The sequence below is a fragment of the Mus musculus genome, chromosome 10 (genome assembly GCF_000001635.26).
Source record: "Mus musculus strain C57BL/6J chromosome 10, GRCm38.p6 C57BL/6J".
Lineage (NCBI taxonomy): Eukaryota > Metazoa > Chordata > Mammalia > Rodentia > Muridae > Mus > Mus musculus.
Genome location: NC_000076.6, coordinates 11,342,259 through 11,369,811, shown reverse-complemented (window position 1 = coordinate 11,369,811; position 27,553 = coordinate 11,342,259). Strand labels below are relative to the sequence as shown.

Genomic DNA, 27,553 nt, shown 5'->3' with positions numbered 1-27,553 from the left:
CATCGAGTATTAGTACTTACATTTCCATTTAAAATTAAACACAATAACTAAGTTCCCCTTTATAGTTTCTAGAGGAAATCAGAAACTTAAATTTTTCTTAATTCTTTTTACTTAATACTTTGACCAAAAGCATCAAGACTAAGTTATTAATCACTCATTCGGTGGAATAATAACTTGGTGATAAACCAAAAGACTTGGCCACCTATAGCAAAAGGGTCAAATCACTTGGTAGCTACTTATACTGTGGTTCAAGGGATGAAGCAAAGACCAGTTTGTTGACATGATCTACTATTAATGACTAGAGATATTTATTAAAGATTCTGCTTTTAGTCTTTATGTTACACACAGAGATGCTTCTTAATGAGTTTAATACATTTTTACTTAATTGGTCTAATATGTTTTTGTTGGTATATCTGTTGCTGTTAAGACAATTCTATAGTCTTGTCTAGACTTCTGCTATTGCTGTCATAGTGACAGACTTTTTTCTTTCCTCTCCAGTGCTCTCCCAGAACTGACTAATTTCACTGTGCTTCACCACATGAACACAAGTCCAAGTTTTAAAAGCAGATGTAACACTTACATTAGTATTAGTCTCGCTAAATACTAATACTAAAGCAAACACTAGATCTGTGAGATGACTCAGTGGGTTAAGAGTACTTGCCACTAAGCCTGACAACCCGGGTTCCATCCTTGAGAGCGACACAGTGAAAAGAGAGGACCAAGCCCTGAAAGTTATACTCTGGCCTCCATACCTGTGCTATGGCTCAAAGCGCCTGTAGTAAGAATTTTAATTTCTTTAAAAACATAAAAGTATTATAGGAATATGTTTTTGTTTTAAATCCAGGTATGGGCTATGGGGTTGCTTCAGATTGTCCACAGCAGAAGACTATGATTTGCCTCATGCTCTGGTGCAGGCATGACTTTGCAAGCTGCACATAGTTTTGATATTTGGAATTCTAGGGACTCTTGAGAGGATATAAAAATGCAAGAGCCCACTGCTGCTCCTCCTGCTGTTTGCTGTTGTTCCTGATGTTGTTGGTTGACCTTTGCTGGTTACCTGTTGCTGGTTGCTGGTTGCCAGTTGGAGATACCCTGATGACAAAGACCAAAATTGCTTCAAGGAACTTGATGTCCTTAATCAGAAGGAAGTAGTCTAACCATATCAATGCCCTCATTTCCTCTAACCTTCTTTTTCTCCTACCTAGTGATGGTGGCAGGGGAGGAAGGCATAAAGGTGAAGGGTGGTAGAAATAGGAACCCATAAAGTAATAAAATGTCTGGCTACAAGTGCCCACATGCATACACATGAAAACACACAAAGACAACTAATTTTAAAATAATGACGCAAATGTCCCAACCAGATTTTACTACCTCATTTGTCATACTGAGAAGCCTTACCAAAAAGCTTCCATAAACAAATAGCCTCCTTTGTATAAACAGATGTGCCAACAACACTAAGCCACAAGCCAGTATCCTCCTGGGAGCTATACCTCAATACCTCCAATGTTCAGATGCAGAAAACACAGAGGCAGCAAACTGATCCTGGAAACCCCTCGGAACATGGAGGATTGTCTTGCTTTCAACTCCACCCCAACACAGCCTGGCAAATATTCATTTTAGCAGTTTTATAGTAAGTCTTTTGGCATAAAATATCTCTTCAATTAAGTTTTTTTACAACATAGATTAAGTAGCTTTATAAAACATTCCCTTCAGTTGATCTAGTTCTGCTGCTAAAACGGTCTTTGTTTTATGCTTCAGCTTCTTCCACACAACATATTTCATGCCTGTTATGGACATGCAGCTACAATGAGCGTCGCATGGATCCTGATCTAGTTACTGGGAAGAAACCAGAAGTGCACAGCTAACTGTGATAGAGGACTGGGCTTTTGAATGTAATTTTTCAACACTACATTGTTCTTGAAAATGATAGACCACATAGTTTTAAAGCCTTTCAATGAGATGTTATGTAAAAGATGGGCCTCAACTAGGGAGCTCAAAATCATACAGATATTTCTTCCCACAATATACTACATTTATGAGGATGATCCCATAAAATTGCATCATGACTGAGGCTATTACGTCTTAGCTTTTATTGTACACACTTGATGTTTGTACAATGACAGATTTGCCTAACAATTTCCAGAACGCATCTCAGTAGACAGACAATGTGGGGCTGTTTCTTAGAATTTGCCATCATTATAAATAACAGAAGATGAGGACTACTGAAAAAATTATTAATAGTGTTGACTTAAACAAATAGATGTCTGTCCCACAGAATGGAGATGGAAAGACAGTCAGACCAGAACCAGTCAATACCAATTTCCTTGTAAAACTCCAAAGCGTTGTCACTCTGCATACATGAACTCTGTTGTTATGCTTGTCACCTGTCTGCAGAGGGTGTCCCCTCAGCTTCCTATCTGAAACCCTGATGAAAAGTGAATTAGTTGATGCCCCTTTTAGGAGAAAAGTTGATGCTTTCCTGGCAAATTAGTCCAAAAGACTACTCATCTTATTACCCACCATTAACAGCAGGGGCATCTATAGACCTCGAGATGGCTAGGCACGGGGAGTCAACTGGAAATTCTATTAGCTGTGGAAAATGGTGAGAAGCAAATACTTCCCACAGTAAATATATCATCCTTCTCAAAAGTAAATCTGTAGGACAACCTGACTTAATTAAAAAGTTTCTTTACTATAACTAGTGTGTGTGTATGTGTGTGTGAGTGTGTGTGTGTGTGTGTGTGTGTGTGTGTATGAAAGAAAGGGGGAGGAGGAAGAGGAGGGGGAGACAGACAGACAGACAGAAAGAGAGAGACAGAGAGACAGAGAGACAGAGACAGAGACAGAGACAGAGACAGAGACAGAGACAGAGACAGAGACAGAGACAGATAAGTGAATAGGATGTCCTCATGCTACAGAGCATATATAAAGGTTAGAGGGAAACTGTCAGAAGCTAGCTCTCTTCTTCCTCCATGGGTTTCCAGGTTCGCACTTAGGTTGGCAGGCTCATGCAGCAAAAGCTTTTATTTGCTGAGCCATTTCTCTTGCTCCACAATATATTACACTGTTAGGTAAATATTATTTCTAGTTAAGTAAACCAATAGTAAAACCATATTTTACTGTACCCTAAAACACTTGTAAAACCCATTGAGAGACACAGACACATAAACAGATTATGTCTCTGGTTCATTTTGTTGTTGTTAATTTATTTATTTATTCACTGTATAACACAATCACAGAAACCCCTTCCTCCCAGTGCCACCCTTACCAATCCCTCCCCCCATTATCCCCTCTCCTTCCCCTTAGAAGCCTCCCTTGGGTACCACGCCACCCTTGGACATCAAGCTCAAGCAAGGCTAAGGACAGCCTCTCCCAGTGAGACCCAACCAGGCAGACTAGCTAGGGGAAGGGGATCCAATGGCAGGCAACAGAGTCAGAGACAGCCCCCAAACAATTGTTAGGGGACCCACATGAGACCACTCTGCATACCTCTTACAAATGTAAGATCTAAGCCCAGCCCCTGCATACTCCTCAGTTGGTTCAGTCTCTCTGAACCCCATGGGCCCAGGTTAGTTGACTCTGTAGGTCTTCTTGTGGTATTCTTGACCCCTTTGGCTCTATCAGTCCCATTCCCCACTGTTCCACAGGGCTCCCCTAGCTCTTCCTGATGTTTGGCTGTGGGTCTCTGCATTTGCTTCCATCCACGGTTGGATGAAGCCTCTCAGTAGAGTTCTTAACTGTGTTGACTTTTACAAGCTCTTTGCTATAACATAGGATTCTCCTCTCCAAATCAATAGTTTAAACCACCCACCAAATCTATCTATTCTAGTTATCCAACTGATCATTCCCCCAAAGATCGAACCCAGGAAGGGCCCAAGCATGCCGGGCAAGAGCTCTCCCACTGAACTCTTTCCCCAGCCTACTTTGTCGTTATTTTATTTAGAGATGAGGTTTTACTAAGTTACCCAAACTGGTCTTGAATTCATTCAATAGCCTAAGTAAGCCCTGAGTTTATGATCCACTTGTATCAGGCCCCTGAGTATCTGGGGACAGCAGCCTATGCCACTGGTCCCAGACAAACCATCATTTCTTGTAAACTACCTCTTCTATGGGTAGCCTGCCTTCACGCAACATTCTCATGCCCCCTCCCCACATTACTCTTCACTACACCATATCCCACTTGTCCTCAGCACTCCACTGCAGACTTTAAATGAAGTCATCTCCTAACTGTGGCATTAATGTTTCATCTTTCCTTACCTGCCTGCAATATTTAAAGCCAAGACATCCTCTGATGAAGCCTTCCGCACTCATCTCTCTGTTGTCCTGGAAGATCTCAAGTTCATGACCTCAGACTTCACTCTAAGCCATACTGTCATCCCTGTGGGTCCAGGAATGCTTATGCTCTCACATAAAGTGGTACAGCATTTGCATATAACATATGCATCCCCTCTATTCTTCAAGTCATCTCTAGGTCACTTACACTACTCAACATGATCTTAAGGTAGCATAAATAGCTGCAGCACCTTATCATTTAAAAACTAATAACAAGAGAAAAGTCTGTATGCATTGAGTACAGATGCAATTTTTCTGATTCAGACATTTCTGACTTAGTGTTGGTTGGTGGACTCCAGATATGGAATCTAACAATACAAAAGGCTGAGTGTCTTGTTTACTCTTCCCACACAGTCAGTAATGGGAAAATCATTTAAGCAACCTGTGCTTGTGTTTTCTCATTTGCAGGAAAAGGACAAACAGTCCTAACTACTTCATGGGGTTGCTGTGAGGGAATCAATTAGATAGTCCATTAAAAGGATTTAACACAGGAACGAACACAGTTGGTGTTCCACGACTCGCTAACAGCTCTTAAGTACGGTTCTTCTCCAGCATATTCCGACCCTTCTAGCATGCATGGAAATCTGTACACTGACTGGTGGAATACCACTAAAACATGCTCATGTGATTTTGACAACAGCTTTCTGCAAACTGTGTTTTGAGACAAGCTCATAATAGCAGTGACTCCATATGGGCACTGTGGTACTCCCAGTAATTCCTCTAGTTTACAAATTCTAACAAACTTCTTCCCAAACCATGGAAAGAGCCCCTGAAAACTCAAAGAACTTAGAGCTCCAAAACCCTTCCACATGACCATTCTTCAAGGTAAACCGGTTTCTTGCTTTCTGTTCTTGGAAAATAATGCAAATAGGAGTCTATTCTTACTGATTTCTTATTGGTTCATTTCTACTTGGGGCGGGGGAATCATATTTGAAAGCTGATTCCCTCAAATTACCCACTCCCCTAATTTTCTCTCGCCTGCAAATTTGGCAAGCATGGTTCCTGATGAGCAGAGGAACAGGAAAGGACCTGACCAGGGGGATTCTCACTCTCACTCTATGTCCACATTGGCAAACTTATCAGAGCCCTGAGCTCTGAGAGAATAGAATCCACTTGCTCACCCTCCATGAACCTACTTAACTAACTCACTGGCCAGACAGCTCTAGTTTCGTTTGTTTGTTTGTTTGTTTGTTTGTTTTGTGTCTTGTTTTTTAATTTATAGACAAAGCAAATGTGTGAATTTTCTGACACTAAAGGTCACCATGGCTGACTCGTTTTACCACTTGTACAAATTGGGATTGGTGCTTTATCAGAAATAAATTCAAAGGCAATTCTTAAAACACCAGAAATACATAGTGGTGGAGAAATTTAGGTGGTTCCCAATTCCCTTTATAATTCAGTGCAAAATTATGAGCTAACATCATCAGAAACATGTTTTAAAGCTTTACCCACATAGTGTCCCCATGGTTTATATAGTAGCTCACAATTATGACCCAAGCGACAAAAGGGAAAGCCGGCCTAATGACAAGGCCCTGGAACCCTGTGGGATTTGAGCACAAAGTCATTATCCTTTCCATAGTGAGTGTGAGTTTGAAGGGAGCCTAAGCTACATAGGATTGTGTCTCAACAAAACAAAAAAAGGAAGGAGGTGGGGGACAGGCCTTGGGAGAGTGCTCTATACATTTTAAAGCAGAATAGAATAAAATAAGCATTTTCCTCCCTGTAAACAGCAAAAAATGCATTTGGCAAAAAGCAATTAAAATTTTGTATCATGTTTCAGCTGTTTAAAAGCAATGATAATCTCTATTTGAATCAAATTTTATAAACAACTCTAAATAGCCTGATTTTTCAAAGCAGTTATTTCCTCTTAGATAAATTACAGTTCCTGTTGTGGCATCAAAGTTGCCCCTGACTAAGTAGACACTAAAAGTCATTGTGGTGCTGAATAACTCTACTTTTCTGTTTGCAACAGGATAAGAATCTTGTAATACACATGTGTTCACTCACAATAAAACCTTAATATCAACAGATGTCAGCAAGGAATGATTTATCACAGTTCACAGGGTACTTTCCTTATGCAATTCATCTCACTGAATTAATTCTCCAGGAAATTCTGACACGGAGCACACTGATCTGAAACCACGATAAAACATCTCTCCAGCATGTCATAAATATCAAAGGCACAGGCGTAACAATAGCGAGATGATCTGATGTAATGAGCAAAGCCTTCGTCGCCGTTGTCAGAAGCATCCACAGGCGGGCACAGGAGATGGCTCAGTGGGTAGAGCACTTGCCCCTTAACCTCAAGAAACTGAATTCAAAGCTGAAAGCTGTAGCGTGAGTCTGTCATCCCTCAGATGCTACCTCTCAGAGACGGGAGGAGGCGGGAGGATGCAAGCAGGCTCACGGGCCAGCCAGTCAGGCATCTGTAGCAGCAAATGAGAGAACCTAACTTAAACAGGGCAGAGGGCTAAGATCAACAGCAAGATTCTTACAGATAATTTTAATCTTAATCACATCAAAGTAATTTACATATTCTAGAGCAACATAAAACTAATACTTAACTCTTCACACAGGGAAAAATTCTAAAAGTTCTAAATCTTATGAAACTCTTAACAGAATGGAAAAAAATGTTTCAGAATTTCCTGGGAAGAAATTGGAAGAAAGAGAAAGCTGAGATGGAATAAGGTATTTGTTTAAAATAGAGGAAGCTGCATCTGGTAGTGTACGCCTTTAATCCCAGATCTTGAAGGCAGAGGCTGGTGGATCCCTGTAAATTAGAGGCCAGGCTGGTTTACATATTGATATTCATACTGACTTTCAGGCCAGCCAGAGGTAAACAGTGAAACCCTGTCTTAAAAGAGAAAGAGGGTAGGGGAAGAGTGAGAGGAGAAAGAGGAGACAGAAAGGTGGAAGAGGGAGAAAGCAGGGAGGAGGACAGGGAGAGGGAGAGACAGGGAGGAGAGGGAGAGGAAGGAAGGACACACACAAACCATAAAGAGTACTAACGAAACACTGCCACCTAGTGGAATCACAAGACAGAGAAAAGTCTGAAAAGGATTGCAAGAATCCCATGGCACTTTCCAGTTTTAATAACAGAAGTTAATCTGAATACATGATACCTCAAGAAATCAGCTGTACTTGAAGCAGTGGTGTTATTACCCTTTCCCTGACTCTGATAATGGCGTTCACATTTACTTAGAAGCAAAACCTACAGCACTCTGCTCCTCTCTGCCCCTGTTCATCCACTGGGCCACTCCTCCGGAGTCTTGAGTCCTGCTCTTGTCCAATCTCTAACCTCCACACAGGGTTAGACTCAGAATCAGGGACAACCAAGGTCCCAGGCATGGGTCTCCATAGCACAGCCTGAGCGAGAACTCCGTTGACCTGAAAATTCTTGTAAGACTTCTATTATGTTCCTTTAAAAAATTGTAAAATTTGGTTCTATCCCAAGGAAAAGTAGTGTATCTATTTTAATCTTAAAAGTTTTCTATTTTCAAATGACTCTTTTTAAAAAGTGGAGTCCTGGACACTGTGGAATTTTTATCTGCTAATACAAATTCATCTTAGTGGCATGGGCTGACACTGAAGAAGAGAAGACAGCATGAATACCTTAGTTAGATCCTGAAAAGTGACTGTATCCAGTTTGTTCACTCATCTGGTGTTTAATGAAATTTCTAAGCATTGTTTTGTGCTTTAAAATATGCTGAGATGGTACCATGTGTTCCTACATGGTGGAAAGATAATTCTTTTAAATTATTTATTTAGATGTGATATGCTGATATATACCAGGCATGCAGACAGAGAGAAGAAGGTCTTTATAGTGCTGTGAGCATAGATCCTGACTCTAAAATCCTATATCATAGCAAAGTTGTAGCTAGCTAGGTGAGGGCATCAGGGCTTGTATGTACAGTGATATCTAGAATCAATATACTACCTAACTAATTTATACACTTCCAAGTTGATAAAGAGTTGAGTGACTGTATTAGTCAGGGTTCTCTAGAGTCACAGAACTTATGGATAGTCTCTAGATAGTAAAGAAATTTATTGATGACTTACAGTCGGCAGCCCAATTCCCAACAATTGTTCAGTCGCAGCTGTGAATGGAAGTCCAAGGATCTAGCAGTTACTCAGTCTCACGCAGCAAGCAGGCGAAGGAGCAAGAGCTAGACTCCCTTCTTCCAATGTCCTTATATTGTCTCCAGCAGAGGGTGTAGCCCAGATTAAAGGTGTGTTCCACCACACCTTTAATCCCAGATGAAAGGCATAGCCCAGATTAAAGGTGTGTTTCTTAAACTCGGAGATTCAATCTTGTGGAATCCATAGCCACTATGGCTCAAGATCTTCAAACCAAGATCCAGATAAGGATCTCCAAGCCTCCAGATAAGGGTCACTGGTGAGCCTTCCAATTCCGGATTGTAGTTCATTTCAAATATTGTCAAGTTGACAACCAGGAATAGCCACTACAGTGACTTTCAACAGACAGGAAGTGCACAATTCATACATACAGAGAGATTTGAGCTCCATACAATGCCACCTAGCCTCATAGCTCAGTAACACTGGCTCCAGCTGGAAGGGGATGCAGTCTCTTCTTTCTGTTAACATTGAAGGTTATGTCTCACACCAGAAGCTCTGATGAAAGTCTTCACACAGAATCCCATCAATACTGGCCAGGCACCAGTTAGAAAGGACATCCACTCCTAGAGTGTCACCAATGGACCACAGCAGATGCACATAAAAATTCTTATTTACAAGATTTATGGTGGGGAAGTATGCTTATTGGCTGGATTTGTGAGGTATGGTCACCTATAGCTCAGGATCCTGCCTTGGCATTGTAAATCTCCTCCCTTGCTCTTCCTATGTACTGGGATTACAGGCATGCAACACTAAACCTGATTGTCTTTTTTTTTCTGAAAAAGGGAAAATTATGGTGATATTTTCTCAATGACTAAAATTAAATTTAGGGGGCGGTGGTAACTTTTAAGACAAGAGCTTGAGGTCTGCAAGGTGACTACAGGTTTAGGAAAGTGATTTACCTATATTCCTCCAGCCCTGGACTTAAGGAGATCATTGAGGAAGAACTCTGAGACAGTAACACACCAAAGTGCAGATATAAGCAGGTGGCCCAAAGTGAAAGAGACACGAAATGAGGGTGGATGGTCTGGAACTTGTGCTTTTCTGCAGAAGCAGCTTCTGTTCAAAGGTCTAAGGAATATTAAAGCATGGAATTTAGAGAAATTAACAGACTTTAAGCTGTAGAGCATTTTTGTCTTCTAATCACAGAATACCTAGTTTCCTTTTTAAAAATAAAAGTTTAGTTTGAATTATGTCTTTCTACATCTTATTTCCAATTCCCTTGACTCATGAGTGGAGTCTAAGTGTCTTTCTCTAACAATAGAACCTCTTCATTCATTCAAAATCAAAAGGCAATCAAATCAAGTAAAAAAAAAAATCCCATGTCCAAAATTCAAAAGTAGTAACACTGAAGCCTATTTTATATGCAGATACACACATGCCAAGTCCAGCTCAGCCATGTAAGCAATGGAATGACATGGTTCCTGCCCATGGAGCAAAACCAGCAGGGCATGGGCCTCCACAAATACTGATGGTTTCTGTGGCTGTAAGGCTTGTTTGTAGAATACTGTACAAATTTCCATGCTTCCCCTTCAAGAACTGTCCTCTCTGCCCAGGCTAATGACTCCATGATAATCAGAAACAGTACGAGTTCAGGAGATGAGAGTGGATCTAATGTCTCAGCAAAATGATAAATGCTATGACCTTAAGAAAAGCTCTTAAGGATGTGGGAAAGAACTCTGAAAATATGAGTTCAAAAATATGTAATTTTTCAACTATGCAAAATATAAGGATGCAATATGAATTGAATGAGGGGTCTCATGAGCCAGCTTGTCTGAAAGATACTATGGGAAAGAGATAAAGAGATTGAGGGAGTAATGAAGGGCAAGGTCCCATCCAGTTTACAAAGGCAGGCAGAACTCAATTCTTTTGTAATGTTTTTAAAAAAAAAAAATAGACTTGCTGTCCTTTTCCTAAGAGTCAAAGGTCTAGCCAGGCAGTGGTGGTGCACGCCTTTAATCTCAGCACTTGGGAGGCAGAGGCAGACAGATTTCTGAGTTCAAGGCCAGCCTGGTCTACAGATCGAGTTCCAGGACAGCCAGGGGGCTATACAGAGAAACCCTGCCTCAAAAAACAAACAAACAAACAAACAAAATAGTCAAGGGTCTGAGGTCATGGGATGCTGATGTGTGGGATGATCAAGATGGAATAAATGACTAAATTGATATGGAAATTAAAAACTGGGCTTTTGTCTGCAGCAGAGTTGAGTTAACAGAGAGCAATAGCAGTTCTTTCTTTTTCAAATTTTTTTCCCTAAGGAGAGCTGAGATGTCTGGAAAGCTCTGGAGTGTAAACAAAGCTCTTAAAGAATTTATTTTAACAGGATTTTTTATTTTGGTTGGAAAATCCTTGGAGAACGACACAGCTCTTTTAGAATTTTTTTATAGCTCTCTTAGAATTTTTCCTAACAGTATTTCTGACCTTGATCAGAAATCCCAAGAATTACTTAGAGAGCTAACACAGCTCTTTTAAAATGTTTTCTGGCTTTCTGATTTTGATTGGGAAAACCAAGAATTACTTTTAGACTTTTTCTAACAGGATTTCTGACTTGGTTCTAAATTCTAAGAAATTTTTTTAGCAGCTTTTCTGGCTTTGGTTGGAAAATGCATGAGCTATCCAAAGAGCTTTTAGAATCTTTACTAGGAGAGAGAGGTGTCACAAACAATAAGGATAATAGAAATAAGGTGTCTTGAGCAGAAAGTAAGTTGTTTGAACCAGAGACAGAGCTGTCTTGAGCAAAAGCTATTGAGAGGCCAAACCTACTTCAACTTGGGACCAGCCCCCAGTCTTAAGGTGAAAAAGTGAAACATAAAAAACAAAAAATTCTAGGCCTTTAGGCCCAGGCTTGAGAATGTGACCTTTGTGACCCAATGCTCCAAGGCATGCTAATCATAAAACAGACATTGACATTCCTCCACCCACCTGCTTCCTGGGTTCAGGGAGTATCTGTTCAAAAACGGTCACCCTGACCCACTCTGACCACTCCTGGAACCCGCTATGCAAATGTGCTATTGTTAGAGACTCGTAGAAACTGTCTTGACTCCCACTCCTTCATGACTCTTAACTGGTATTTTGGTATTTTCCAACAATGCCCTCCCCACCCCTTTGAGTTGTGGTTTCTTCCTTTAAATACCCCCTGTCCCAGCTACTCGGGGCCCACGGTCCTCTACCCCGCGTGGTGTATGACTGTGGGTCCCAGAGCACTCCTGGAATAAAAGTCCTCTTGCGGTTTGCATCAAGACCGGTTCTCATGAGTAATTTGGGGGTGTCGCCTCTCCTGAGTCAGAACGTGGGGGAGTCCTCACATTGTGGGTTTTTCAAAGGAAAATAAAAGACTAAGAAACCAACTGCAGCAGAACCCAAGCTGCACAAACATACCAGGAAGGACCCCACAGCTTGTCCTTAGTTACAGTTACTCCCTAGCTACTTCCTAGCAACAGTTAATCAAAGATTATTCTGATTGTTTCAGATATATTTTCAGACCGTTCATGATTATATTTGGTCTTGCTTCAGAGTACCCACTTGTAGGCCTACAATAGTTATTCAATTAGATACTTGCCAGGCTACTCCTCTCATTTGCTCACCATTTCCTATAAAGCCTTGTCCCTCTAAGAGCTTGGGGCTACTCCCTCCCTTTCTGCTTTCAGAAATGGCAGTGTGGCCCAAGCTTGAGCTTGTAATTAATGTGATTACATAGGAATCAGCTCCTTAGTGGCCTTTGGGGGTTCATGAACGCTTCCTGGCACAACACTATCTTGAGCAGACCACAGAAACAAGAGCTGTTTACAAGAATCTGTCAAGGGAGTCATCTCAAGCAGACTACAGGCTGTCAGCCTGGACCCACAACTTGACTTTGAGTTGTTCTTTTTGCCTCTCTCAGACACCCCTACTCTCAGGACCCCTGCAAAGCCAAGGCTGGTTCTTGACACACACACACACACACACACACACACACACACACGCACACGCACAGCTTTTAGGTAGAGTACTTTTAGAACAAGCATCCATCTTATCCAATCTGCCTTGACTATAAAGCAGACATGAGTGGCCCCCAAAAGTCACAATTATAAACCCACAACTGCATATTCAGTCGATTTTTATAGAAAGCATAAACTCATGTTTATAGAGAGTATTCATATGTGTTAACTCATCTATCTACCATAATTATTTTGAATTTGAGTTAAACAATTGTCATCTACACTTCTTCAGAATTACCTCTAACTTAGCATTGAATGGATAACATTTATACTTCTAAACCTAAAATGGTATAACTAACAGTGTAACATTCAAACCTAGTTTTTCGAGTGTGAAAGAGTCTGGACTATCAGACAGCTAGTTAAGAATTACCAGGTTTGAAGGTCACTAAGAACGGACCAATCCTTATAAGAAACAGCCTGCAAAAAACAAGAGCTGAAACTGTAAGGCTTCAATTCCTAGTCAAAACAAAACAAACAAATAAACAAACAAAAAAGAAAACGAAAGAAAAACAAGACAAAACAACAAAAACAAAAACCAAGATCTGAATCATGTTTTGGGCTCTTGATGGACGTGAGACATTATAAACTACCCCCCAAAAGATAATAAGACTATTGTCTAGCATAAAGCTTTCTAGTAAAGAACAAAGACAAACTGGTCCCTTCCCTTAAGAGTTAATTCAAGTAAACCTGCCACTCACCCATTCAATAAAATACCACCAAGAAAGCCAGCTGTCCAGATATTTCAGAAAATACTGAAGCCTCCCTATACATGTAGGTCAGCACAGTGGTCTCTCAACCCTTGGGAGCATTTTCCTCTATAATTGTCCCTTCAGTCACTGCCAATTCTGACCTCCTGAAAATGTTTTGCTCCACAGTAGACTCTCTGGCCCTGTCAGCACTCACCCTGACAATATTTTCCTCTGTAATTATCCCTTTAAGCACTTTCTACTCTCACCCTTTAAAATGCCCCCACTTTACTCAGTAGTAAACAGAACACTCAGCCCGATACCTGATGGAGCTTTCTCCCTGAAGCCATATCCACTCTAATTATGAAAAAGACAGCAAGAACATTTTCAGCGCACCTGATAAGAACCCTTTAGAACCATGAAGTTCACGTCAGAGACAAGGAAGGCTGCCTGAAGCAGTAAGTGTACTGTGGTAATATAATTGAGATTCTTCTCTCCCATGCCCACTTCTGCTTCCTGAGTGCTGGGATCAAAGGCGTGCTCCATGCTAAGCTCAAGAATGAGCTTCTACATAAGAAAAAGTAAATTGGGTTAAAAACAAGACTTGGATAAGAATACATTCTCAGCCAGGCATGGTGGTGCACACCTTTAATCCCAGCACTCAGGAGGCAGAGGCAGGAGGATTTCTGAGTTCGAGGCCAGCCTGGTCTACAAAGTGAGTTCCAGGACAGCCAGGGCTATACAGAGAAACCCTGTTTCAAAAAAAAAAAAAAAAAATACAATCTCATTAATAATGTATATGTAAATATCAGTTCCTTCCTTTTTTACAAGCATAGCGAATCAAAATGAGATGTTAGCAACAGAGAAGGTCCCAAGGCACATAACATACAGTGTTCTGTACTGACTCAGTAACTTCTCAGAACATCTAAAAGTATACTAAGTAGTATATTTTTTAAATACATGCAATATGACTCAAAATATGTTTTTTTTCAATCCACAAGTAAAGCTCCGCTATATTATACATAAAAGGGTGGGGATTATTTCCTGCAATGTCCAAAGAAATAATATAAACAACACTTAAATGTGACACACTTATGGGAGCTAGAAGGTAATGTCTGTGGGCATATATTCAGTATGGTCAGGAATTTAAAGAACATGAAGTAATTACGAGAGAAAAGAAATATACAAGAAAACAGAATGAAACATCTAGAGCTGACAACCCAGGATCTCGGGGGCAATGCCACTGCCTGTGACTGACGGCAGAGTGCTGCCTTCTCGGGTGCATGATAAAGAAATGAATGCCTGCCTCAGTGTTGGCCTGAGGACCAAGGGTGATTTAATGAGAAGCAAGGAGGAAGTCAGTGAGGTGAGACCACCTGGTAGACACCTGATAATAACATCCATCGCTTCCGCTCTGTGCCCTGTTCACCCATCCCATGACCACTGAGCAGCGGCTATGCAGCAGCTAAAATAGCAAGATGCAAGTAAAAAGCCAAACACATAACCCCTGCCCCAGTGAAGCTCACAGTGTGATAGGAAGACCCACGTTACACAAAAATTGTACTTCTCTTTGGTTTTAAAATGTAGTAGGCGCTGTTTTAGTTATCTACATAGAACCTACTCCCCCAACCCTTCTTGGTATCCAAAGTCAATTTTCTTCATGTGGGCAGCAGAGTGTTGGGTCAAATTCTATAGGGGAAACATGGTGGTCTAAGTAGAAATGTCCCCTAGAAAGTCGTGTATTCGAACATTTGGTCCCCAGTCAGCGGTCTGTGGTTATGGAACCTCTGAGATGCACAGTCATACTAGAGGAAGTACATCACAGGACCCACCTTAAGAGTTTATAGCCTTACCTCACTTCTGGTTCTTTCTCTTTACATCCTCTGTGTCAATAAAATGTAACCCACCAGCTTCCTGCTACTTCTGCTTTGCTGTGCTGTCCCCACTGTGAGGAGCAGGTGTGGCGGCAGTCCCAAAGGCGTCAGGGACTGCAGCTAAGTCGTATAACTTGCACCTGACTTCCTCATATAAGCCACAAACATCTTGAGAGCTGCGCAGGTGTACCAGGATACCGGTGAATTCATTTTGATGGAGATATGCCCCTGCTGCCCTGATTAGCTGAAGCTGTGTGCCTGGTGAGGCGGCATGGCCTGCTGTTCGTGGATGGTAACTGAGAGTATAAAAGAGTGAGAGGCCCAGGGTTCGAGGGAGATATAAACAAGGGAGATATAAACAAGAAGAAACAGGACTGAATAAACGTGTGCAGAAGGATCCTGTTGCAGCGTCGTTCTTCCTGGCCAGTTGGGCACGCGCAACACCCCACAATGAAGGACTCTATCCCTCTGGATTCACAAGGGATAATAAACATTTTCTTCCTTAAGTTGCTCTTGGTCGGATTATTACTACATCAAGAGAAAACCAATAGAGATAGCCAAGCATGACAGCTCTGGCCAATTCCAAACATAAATGAAGCAGGTGGGAGGGAAGACAGTATACTAATCCTTTAGCTCTCTTGATAAAGGAAACTCCTAAGACTAACTTTTCCATATTTCTGTCTTCTTTAAATTTCACAGGAGATAACTCTGATGGTTAGAGCAGAGCTCTGACAGCCATCTTATGGGGAAACCCAAGCAATTGCAGTTAGACTTCTCATTTGACATTTAGTTTTTCTTTTCTCTAAACATAGGCACATGAACTTGGTGAAATCAGTTAGATCCAGAAAATGAGGCAGAGTCTGGAGAAAGTGAACACAAGGTGGTGTTGAGAAGAACTGAGGAGGGAAAGGCTGTGTGCAAGCTTCTTTCAGCTGGCTATGTAAATTAATAGAATTTTAGGCTAATTCACATTGTAAGTTCCCAGTGTTTACAGTTGCAGAGTCCACTACAATATAACCTGCACTGGTTAATTTTGACTGTCAACTCGACAAACTCTAGAATTACCTAGGAGACACACCTCTGCACAGACAAACATAGCTGCATAGGAATTTCTAGATTGGGTTAGCTCCTGTGGGAAAACCAAACATAAATGTGGGCAGCATCATTCTACATTTCATAAAAGGGAGAAATTCAAACCTCAACATTCTTTCCTCTGCTTCCCGACTGCTGGGGACAGCACACAATGCTGGGGATAGCACACAATGACAGGCGCTGCCTGCAGTGGCCGGGATGGAGGCATCTCAGGAGCCTGTGCCAGCTCTCTGTAACAACAGTTCTTCCCATTTCTCCTACCCTTAGCCCTGGACAAACTGCTGTATAGATTTCATTCATGCATGACTGCTTTTCAGTTGGCCTTGGTGTGCATAATTATTCTATTATATCTGACTTTCTTATTTCTTCCTCCTTCTGCTCTGGTGAATTCTGTGAAACTAGATGTTCCTTGATGTAATGATTCTTAAACAATTAAAAATTGAGGCATGAGCAAGGCACAGCACAGCACAGCACGCACAGCACACACAGCACAACACACACAGCACAGCACAGCACACACAGCACAGCACAGCACACACAGCACAGCACAGCACAGCACACACAGCACAGCACAGCACAGCACACACAGCACAGCACAGCACACACAGCACAGCACAGCACAGCACACACAGCACACACAGCACAGCACAGCACACACAGCACAGCACAGCACAGCACAGCACAGCACACACAGCACAGCACAGCACAGCACAGCACAGCACACACAGCACAGCACAGCACACACAGCACAGCACAGCACAGCACTGCACAGCACAGCACTGCACAGCACAGCACAACACAGCACAGCACGCACAGCACAGCACAGCACTGCACAGCACACACAGCACAGCACAGCACAGCACAGCACAGCACAGCACAGCACAGCACACACAGCACAGCACAGCACACACAGCACAGCACAGACAGCACAGCACAGCACAGCACACACAGCACAGCACAGCACACACAGCACAGCACAGACAGCACAGCACAGCACAGCACACACAGCACAGCACAGCACACACAGCACAGCACAGCACAGCACAGCACACACAGCACAGCACAGCACAGTCCTAACGGCCCAGGTGCATGCTGTGTGTTCTCATCTTGGAAACAATGTAATAACTGCACCAAGGTAGTTACAGATTAATGCTTAACTTACGAAGAAAGTTTGAAAATATTAGAAAATGAAATAGAGCCAACATTGGAACCCCAAGAAAGGAAAAAACTATTGAAGTTATGAAATAAGTTTTACACAACATTTAAGATAAAAGCAAGTATAGAATGTGTAAAATCTTATATTAGTGAAACTAAGTCAAACCACTGGGACTCCTAGGAGATTAATTGTGTGCAATGTGCAGAAGCAGAAAGCTAGCGGAACTGTTGAGTTAAGGGTTAACTTGATTCTTTCTGGCCACTGCCTGGCAGCTTTGCCCATGTCATTATCATTACAGCTTCACAAGAAAATGCACATAGCTGGCCTCAGAGCTCTGAGCTCTGAAGTATAATAAGTCAAATGTTAAAGTTTAAATAATGATAAGTTTGCAATTATTATTATTTTGGCTATAGGCGTGGGAATAGGGAAAGCTTAAGCTTTGGAGAACAATTCTAATTCTTAGCTCTTTGTGGGATGTGGGTATTCCTCTGAATTTGATTTGGCAATGATTATACAATGTCTTTTTTCCTATCTGCTTTTGGTGTATCAATAAAAGGCTGGGGTAAGAGAAAGGCTAGAGAGTGAGTAGTGAGTATGTGAAGAGCGAGTGAGACATATGTGAGGTGGATGTAGACAGCATGAGAAGAGCTTGTGAAGAGTGAAGAGAGAATGTGAGGTGTGTATGGAGAGTGTATGTGTGAGTGAAAGGAGAGTGCATGAGGTGTGTGTGAGATGTGTATAAAGAGTGTGTGTGAGAGTGAAAGAGGTGTGTAGGAATGTGGGAGTTCGAAGAGGAAGAGCAGAGTGCGCAGGAGAATGCAGTGTGCGCAGCCTCAAACTGTGGGCGAGCAAATGAGCAAGAGAGAAGGAGAGCAGAGAATGAGAGAGAAGAGATGGAAACTTCAAGCCTTGAAAATTTGCCTGTCAGTTTGTACCCAAAAAAGTAGTCTGTGTATATTTATTATGCGCCTTCCAGATATCCCTGCTTCCAGTTGAGAACTCCGATCCTGTGTCAAGGATGGACCCCGACACCTGACTGACGTCATTGGGTTCTTCCAGTTCCTGCCCTCATGCCTTCCCAGCAGTGATGAGCGACACCCTTGACGCTCTTGATAGTATATATAATCTCGTGCAGGCACAAACATATACATAGAAATAAATCTTTTCAAAAAGATGTTAAGGAAGACTTCTTGGCAAACGGAAAAATGGGGAGACCTAACAACAAAGCCTGCGCCAGCCTGGAAAAATCTCTGGAGGAAAGCTTCCACGCCTGCAGTCCTCTACCCCAGCAAATGGTCATTAGGAAATGAGTGCTCTGCAAATGTGGCAGGGAAAGGTTTCTTGGGACAGATCCTAGTGTGAATGAGGTGTGGAGATCTACCCCAGCACACTGAGGCATCTGGGGCCCAGCACATAAACAGGAACTCTGCTCAGTAACAAGCAGCCTCCTGTTGGGTCACAAATCAGGAGCTAAGATGGTGGCCCAGCTGCCAAATCCCTAAAATGGACACCTGAGCTTAGCCCAGACAGGCCTCCCTTAGGAATCAGAAACCTAAACACATTGCTCAGCAATCTTGTGACTTGGAGGCTCTGTTTGTTGGGTAACAGCTTTCTCATTCCTCGACCCTTTACAGGCAAAAGAACATCTGTCAGTCATGAAACTGTCCTGATGACTACACACACACACACACACACACACACACACACATACACACACACACATACACACACACATACACACATACACACACACACACACACACACACACACACACACACCACACACACACACACACACACACACACACACACACACACACACACACACACACACACACACACACACACACACACACACACACACACACACACACACACACACACACACACACACACACACACACACACACACACACACACACACACACACACACACACACACTCTCATGTGACCAGGCTAGGTCCTCTGTTTTACCTTAAAAGGAAAAGTTTTCTGGTAGGGGAAGGTCCTGCCCTTATCTTTACAAACACTATAAAACCTTCTTGCCCTCCACAGTTGGGCTGCTGTCCCCTACTCTAGAGAGATAGCCCAGCTGTTTGTTCCACTAATAAACTGCTTTTTCCCCTCAGAAGTATATTACTTAATGGTTGTCACGCCCATGCCTATATTTGGTACCTAACGCCATTCATCCCTGCAGACTGCTGTCATGTACCCTATATTCAACTCCAGACTTCCTGTCTGTCCTTCTCATTGTTCCTCTCTTGGAGCTGCCTGCTCAACTTTTCCTCTCTCTGTAAAGTCACACTGGTATGCCAGGAAGTTGCCCTACAACCTCTTGGGCATCCATCACCTGGTCAGGAAACCAATCCCTCATGATATGGACATTCTCTTGATAAACCAGGATCCACTTGGGATGCCCTCTGGTTCAAGAGTCTGTCCAATGGCACTTAACCTCTGCCGACTCATCCCATCTCCTTTCCCCCTTCTCTACTCTCTCCTCTGTCCCCTCTCTTCTCTTATGCTTTCTCTCTCATGCTGATCTCCCTCCCAGGGCCCACCTGGTCATGTTCTGTTCCTGACCCTTATATGTGTAGAGAAAACCCTCCCCTGGGTCCTCTCTACCTTGTCTTTACTCTAACCCTGGGATTTCTTTACTGCTTCGCTCTCTCCAAGAGCACAAGACATGGTTATCTAACTCTTCTCACTCAAAACTCATCCAAAACTTCAACTCCTCTTGCCTGTTTCCTTAAGTCTCTTCCCCATATGGATTTGGAGATACCACACATTCAACGTGCAAATTCTCAGAGATCTTAAGAATTCTTCCCATCACATGAGTAAGTGATCCAGAAATGCCTTATATCCAAGCACTCCACTCTCTCTGCTCCCATCCCTTCCTCCTCTGCCTCTCCTACCACGCCCATCAGATTTTCCAGGCAAAGGCTAAGTCTCCTTCCCTACCCAATCAGAACATAGAGCCCTCAGTCCAGCTCCTGTAGACTTTGATAGAGGACTAGGCTTCTCTGTAGGTGCCTCCCCAGGACAATCCCCTGGCACCTCCCTTGTGTGTCTTCATAAGAGAGAAGGATGTTTGTTAAGCTTTCCCTTTTGTCTAACTCCATCTACAGATACCTGAAAAGTGGTTATGGGTATGTGGATCATTGGAGCCTGTCAAACAGAGTTTCAAATGTCTTTTCTGGTTATTAAAAAAAAAAAAAGTCGCATGCTGTTTTATTCTACTAAAAAGCTAGCTCTGGAGACAGAATTTGGCCTACCCACTTCAGACCCAAGCATGTTTACCTAAAAATTTCCTCTAATGCCTCTGTCCTTGGTCAGGCTTGTCTCCTGATTCTGTAACAGGGAGAAGGAGGGCAATAGAACATCCCAGGAAAAAGATATATTATGTCTGAGAACAGCTAAAAAGGAAACTATTTCCAATAAGGGCTACTGTTGTTTACCTCATGGTATTTACATTTTTAGAATAAATAAAAATTTAAGTATGATTACAGACGCCTGGCTTTCTTAATGTTCTTCCTTTTTCTTGATTTTATTTACTAAAATCACGGCCACATATACCTTTAAAGCTTTTGCCTAAACAAACTTACCCTGTCTTAGGATCTGGAAAAACACTGAGGTAAAAATCCCACACACATACCAAAAGTTATTTTAAAACTTGTAACAAAAAAAAAAAAAAAAAAACTTTATAGTTTAAAAAACATCTATGTACAAGTAATCTTAACGTGCTAAAACATGCATATGTGCAACTTGGATCCAATTCTTGCTTAGGAAAATAATTAGTTGGGGGGGGGATTTAAAAGGCTAAATGATGGCCCTCAAGTCCCTCAGAGAAATGTGTTGACAATGGCATTTAATGTCTTTAATGGGCAGGAGGGACAGGAAAACACCATAAGCCCCCCTGTGAAAAATACCAGCTTTCAGCAGCAGCCCTGAGACTACCTCTGAAGAATATGGGTCACCCACAGACCCCACTTGGAACTTGCTTCAAGTGTAGCAACAACACTGGCCACTGGGGAAAGGACTGTCTTCATCCTTTGCCTGCCACCGGGACCTTGTCTGAACTGTGGATGGGTGAGACAGTGAACAGTCACTTCTTTTCAAGGAAGGTCAGTACCCCAAGTTCCTCCTCCCCAGGAAAACCTCTTAGATCTTCTTGGCCTAGAAACTGAAGACCAGCACTGCCCTAGGACCTCAGCCTCTAACAAGGCCATCAAGGTTACCACAGAAGCACAGATAGAGAAACTGTACAGAGAAAAAGTCTCTGTCATTATTAATTAATATGGGTGCCACTTGAGCCATACTTCCTGCTTACTCTGACAAACACACTTCTCAGACCTCAGGGGTGCTGATGACCCCTCTAGTCATAGGTCCCCTCCACTGTTCCCTCTGCAGCCATCTGATAGTCCGTGTCTTCTTCTTCATACCTAGCTGCCCAGCCCCTTTATTGGGCAAGGATATTGGCTAAACTAAGCCTTTCCACTGCCTTCATCCATTCCTCCAGAATTTTCCTTCTTCTCCTAGTCTCTGAGGACAATACCCTCCAGTTCAGCATTCTTTTAGATACAAACTGAGCCTATTTTTCTATTTTATATTAAGTAATTAAATTATGTCAGTCTTGCAGAGGTGAGACCCACAGGGATGTTTTGATAGATAAAATATTTTTAGTGTTTCATCTGTACAAACTTTAAGTTGATTTTCCTTTTAAAGAGACAAATGTCGTTATTGCTGCTGTTCAGTAGATTAATTGTTTAATATTGGATGGTGACCTTCTAGATGGCTAGACCAAAGATGAAATATTAGCATTGTGTGGTAAGACTCATCTATTGCTCTCTAGACCTGACTGTAGTCCCTACACACCTGAAAGCCTGGACTAAGAGTGGATTGGGTTTGACTTTTGTTTAAATTAAAAAGTACATTTTCTTTCTCAATGTTTAAAATGAATGGGTAAAATGTAATTCTAGTAAGGTAGATGTAGTTGAGCAAAGATACTATAAATAAAAAAGGAGTTTAAATATAAAATGTTCTACTTTGTGAATATGCGAGTATAGAATAAAATTTCCTTCATCCATCTATCCCCTTCCTTTCAAATAAACCTTAATTTACAACTGGCAGGTTTGTCTAGATTCCATTGCCTTTTATGTAGCACTGGGACAGATTTGGCTGTAGTTTTAGTCATCTACTTTAAGAGTTTGTCTTCAGATAATCCAAAGGAAAAGAAGTTTACATTCTTGAATATATATTAGCCTCGGCCTAAATAATGATTCCTCTGAAGTAAACCCTTGCCAGGAACAGAACTGACGGATTCTCCACCTCCTCACTCCCTAACATACACTGCTGCGCTGTGCTCGCAACAGCAGACTCCCCTACTCCTTTCCTAGGTCTTTTTTTAAAAACTCAGTTTCAGTCCTAAGGTATACAACTGGATGTTTTTCCTGATGACACAGTGTCGGGAAGTTATTCATATCTAAGAACTTCTGACTGGTCTGGGAAGGATGATGGATTGAATACTCCTAATTTTGTCTGGAAGTCTGGCAGAGTTACAATGTTGTACATTTTGTGGAAGCTTATGTTTTTGTACTTTATATTTCAAATAAGATAGTTTTAGAGTCTTGAGTGAAGAAGAGCCACCTTTGTATTCCACAGTAATAACTAATCCCTAACTCACCCTCTACATCACGGAGGAATGCCATATGCGCCTCCATGCTTCTTCAAATCACCCTACACATCAATGAGGAAGTTTACATTCTGCTCCAAATCACACACAGAAACCAGTGGACTGTGACTTTCTCAGTCATGAGTAGGATAGGTTTGGCAACCTCAGTAGCTGATAGAGATCTGGATGCAGAGCTGGGGGGGGGCACTGGGGGGTGTCACAGTTTATATTTATGTCAGTAGATCTCTACCCAGTTGGCAGAAACCATCCAACAGTCAACCTTGGCCCTACCACTCCTTCAAGACCAACTCACCTTCCTAGCTTCAGTGTTCCTATACAACTGATGGGCTCTCAACTTGCTGGCTGCCAAAAGGGACGGCACTTGTCTCTTATTCAATAAAATATATGGTGGTCCTATGTAAATCAGTCTGCCCAAGAGGAAGAGAGGGGAAAAAAAAAACTCACATAAGTTGGCTTATAAATCTCGACCTCCATGGACCAACTCCAGCATATACTGGATCCTCAGTATGTCTACTCTAGACATGTGGTTGCTGGGAATTGAACTCAGGACCTCTGGAAGAACAAGCAGCCAGTGTTCTTAACCGCTGAGCCATCTCTCCAGCTCTACCTCAGTTTCCTTAAGCGTCCACTTTTTAATTCTCCCTTTTCTTCTGTCCACCTTCCTCAGCAGAGTCTAAGAACCTCCACTATGTTCTGGTTTTCTAGTCTGTGCTAATGAGGAAACCAACCTCTTTGGCTCAGGGTTGCTGGGGACTGGGTGCGTACTCCTGTGTAAAAATGCTAGTATTATAGTATAGTGAAGAAATGAGACTTTACTCATCCAGAGACAGAGTCTGCTTCTGGAAATTCATTTTCCCCCTTTTATTTACTTAGTAATTTGGTGTTTTTGAGATGGGGTCTCTATGTAGCTCTGGATATCCTGGAACTCACTTTGTACACCAGGCTGGCTTTTGAACTCTTGAGTGCTGGGCTTTAAGACATACATCACCATACCAGGCCTCCTTTTTTTTTTTTTTTTGACTGCGAGTACAAGGTCTTGGTTTGCAATGACAATAGCAAAAGTACTAAGCACAGTGGTTCACAACTTTCACAGCACTCTGGAAGCTGAGGAAGGAGGGATGCTACCAGCTACAGGCTACCTGTACATGCATTGCCTCACATTAATCTGCCCTGGTCTAACAAACCATATTCCTGGGTTAGACAGTTTAGCCCCTCCCACACAGTTATCCATGCTCTTAAAGACAGCATCTCCTTGTTAATTTCCAATCCTCAGAACCAACCTACCCATCTACAAGAAGGTCCTGATAACTGAGAAAACAGAACATGAACACATGAAACTTAACTCAAAAAACAAGTCAGAGTACAGAGAATAAGTGGGGTGTGTGTATTATTTTAGAAATCTTTTTTAAAAAGAAATGTCTCTAATAGGATAAAATGAACTCTATAAAATAAAAGTCAATATCACATCTATAATTTAAAATAAGGGTATTAAAGCCAGCAGGGATAATGGACTAAATTCTTTATATTTTATAGCATGTACAGTTGCTAATTTTATGCATTTCCAGTAGGTGTCAATAGATACTCTTTTTTGCAAGCTACATATAATGTATGTGGTAACCTGCAGAAAAATTGAAAACAGACAAGTTAAAGTGAATGCATTAAGAAATAGCAACCCAACCATCAGCACTTTGGGGGTATTAGAAACGCTGATAAAGGAGGAGACCTGGAAATGGGTGCTCTAGTACACCACGCACCGTTATTAAAATTATCAGATGTAATTTTACTGTGGAAAAAGGACACAGTGACATTAGTAGAAATGCACTGCAAAGGGAGGACAGCCAAAGGCAGGCAGCTCTCACATCTGACATAATGAAGTGCTAGCTGACCATCAAACCCAAGAGTGGCCAAAAAGACCAGCAAAGGGAATAAACAGATCCCAGTAAACCACGTGCTTTTCTTGGGTCTCGTTTTTTTGTTATTCTGCATTCTTGTTTTCCACAAGAACTGGCTAATGGCCTGGTTGTCTGCCCATACGAATTTCTCAAGAAGCATTCATTCCCTCCACGGGACTCTGAGAACCACTGAGCCACACACGTTCAGTTTGCCACCACGCCCATTGCCTTCACAGAAAAGGCTGTCTCGATCCACCCAGCGTGGTCGGTGGACACGCTGCTACGGATTTTTCAACACATTCCTTACTGAAACGTAAAGTGGCGACATTTTGGCTTGTCCAAATCCATTGTACAGAAACATTTCCAAATGCTAGAAAGAAAACCGCACTTGGATTCCAATCCAAGAATCTCGAAAACCAAAAGGAACCTTAATGCACAGTAACAGCTGCACAGTATTTTTTTTTTTCACTTAAAAAGTAAAACACACCTGTATGCAAATAAGTCTGAGCTATATTAATATTGTTAAAGAAAAAATAAATACTCAAAATTATATATTGTACAATATTTGTTCAAACAGTTACACACACACGCGCGCATGCAGGCAATATGTTTAGGTTTTGTATGGTGGAAATGCTGCTTTCAATCATATATTCTTATTATAATATTTTTGTGGAACAAGTTCTCACTTTGTAGCCTTGGCTGGCTGGGAACTCCCAGCAATCCTCCTGCCTCAACCTCCCAAGTACTGAGATTACAGATTTGTGCTATCACAAGTGGCTATTTACTTTTATTATTTCTTTACAACCGATATTACTCTTTACATATTTTAAGAAATCAAGTCATGTCTCAATTGTCTTCTATCGCGGTGACCTGACTTTGGGGGAGGAGCTTGCTATTTCCCACGATTCGGTCTCAAAAATCTAAGGGAAAATTCCCTCCAGCAAGCGGCCCCTTGTAGTGTGGGGTGGGCCACTTCGGAGTGGATTAGAGAGAGGCCTAAGGCAGGAGACCCTCGGAACTGGGTCTTGATCCGGACCAGGGCATCGCTGTGCAACCGGGTAGGGTCAAGATGGTGGGCGAGCGGTGGCCAACAGTTAAGTGCACGGGGAGCTGCGGGGGCGCGCGAGCTGCGGGCTGCGCGCCCCCGAGGCCGCGGCCGGGGTGCACGGGGAGCTGCGGGGTGCGGGCCTCGGGCCGGGGAGCGCAGTACCTTCCCAGTGCAGCTCGCCTCCAGGCTCGCGCTGCAGGAACTTGTACCAGAACGTGTCAACGCGGCCCGGCTCCGCCCCGCCGGCCTCCTCGTACGCCTCCAGCTCCACCTCGGCGAGCCACAGGCCGGGCTCCTGCAGCGCCAGCGCAGCGGCGCCCGCCGCGGTACCCGCGGGCCTGAGACGCACGGCGCCGTGCGGCTCCCAGCGCCCTAACTCGGGCCGCGAGCCGGCGAGCAGCAGCTCCTGCCGAGCGCCGGCCACCGCGGGCGGCACCACCACGCCGAAGCGGAAGAGCATGGCGGTGGCCCGAGTCCTGGGAGCCTGGCGAGCGGCAGCGGCGGCGGCGCGAGCTCCGGGGCGGCGCGAGACGTGCAGCGCCGCGCGTTTGTGGCCCGGTCACGCGGCCGTGGGATCAGGGTTCCCAGGCGCCGTGGAGCTGCAGCCGCAGGAAGCGGGCATTCGGGGCTCGCGAGAGGCTGAGACCCACACTGGACCTAGGAGGGAGGAAAACGACACCCCGACATTGTCCTGTCGTCTTCCCAGAGATCTGAAATCACTTTTACTAAGTCAACAAAGGAAGAAAGAGTTGTCTAGCCTGAACCTCCAGCCTCAGTGAAGTTGCCGATCCAAGATTTACCTGTAACCCTCATTCAAGCACCCCAACATTTAGTCCTTATGGGCCTCTGATTATAACGTGGGAATAATACATATGAATAATGTTCTTTAGAGACCCTCCACTCAATACACAAAAACCCAGCGTTCATCAAACACACAAAATACTTTCCCTTGCCTAAAGGGACTAAAGAGAAAAACAAAATTTCAGCCTCCTCTTTTTAGCGTGTATAAGTTGATCTCAAGATCAAAAAAAAGAGAAAACCTTGTTTGTGAGATGACAAAGTTTAGAAACAAGGTCTCACTGTGGAAATCAGACTGGCCACAAACTCTTGAGATTCTCCTGCCTCTGCTCCTTGGATTACAAACCTGCATCACCAGTGCCCAGCTACTGTGTGTGTGTATGTGTGTGTGTGTGCGTGTGTGTGTGTGTGTGTGTGATAAAAACCTATTTAAATTTTCTTCTTGGGGAAAAAAAACAGAAAAATAAATAAAAGTTGCTTCTTGCAAATATTAGCACTTTAGGTCAAGAAACAACTGTGTCATTATTTGGCCTCTGGGAGCAGAGGAGGCTGCTTCAACTTGTTATTAATATGAATAAAGAAATGTCTGGAGTGGCTGGGGTTCGTTCTGGTCAGTGCGAGCCCCAGGCCACCTTGGGCACGAACTCCGCAGACCTTCCCAAGGTCCCCAGAGAACTCTCCATGATGCAGGTGCCCTAGCACACCCAGGATCTTAGGATCACTGAGGAGAGTCAGCAACCAGAGAGGGCCCTGACCCCATGACTCGAAGGTGAGAAAGCCAACTTGTATCCCTGGTATCTCAGAGACCAGTCTGAGCAGGAAAACAGGAGGGCCTCAAAAGCAACAGAGCTTCTTAGACAGGGCCCCTTCATGC

The 27,553-nt window shown here is 42.9% G+C and overlaps 1 protein-coding gene across 2 annotated transcripts in view; it reads right to left on the bottom strand.

Moving 5' to 3' along the window:
• Epm2a (epilepsy, progressive myoclonic epilepsy, type 2 gene alpha) overlaps positions 1 to 27,121 on the bottom strand; it is a 116,974-nt gene extending 89,853 nt beyond the window's left edge. The window contains exon 1 of one of the 2 annotated variants that reach the window (XR_003948588.1): positions 26,044 to 27,121. Coding sequence is in view for 1 of the 2 variants with exons in the window: in NM_010146.2 (NP_034276.2) it covers positions 26,044 to 26,341 (298 nt within the window). In the remaining variant the exon portion in view is untranslated. The remainder of the gene's footprint in view (positions 1 to 26,043) is intronic. The other variant, NM_010146.2, reaches the window with a different exon arrangement.
• Positions 27,122 to 27,553: the final 432 nt, after the last annotated feature.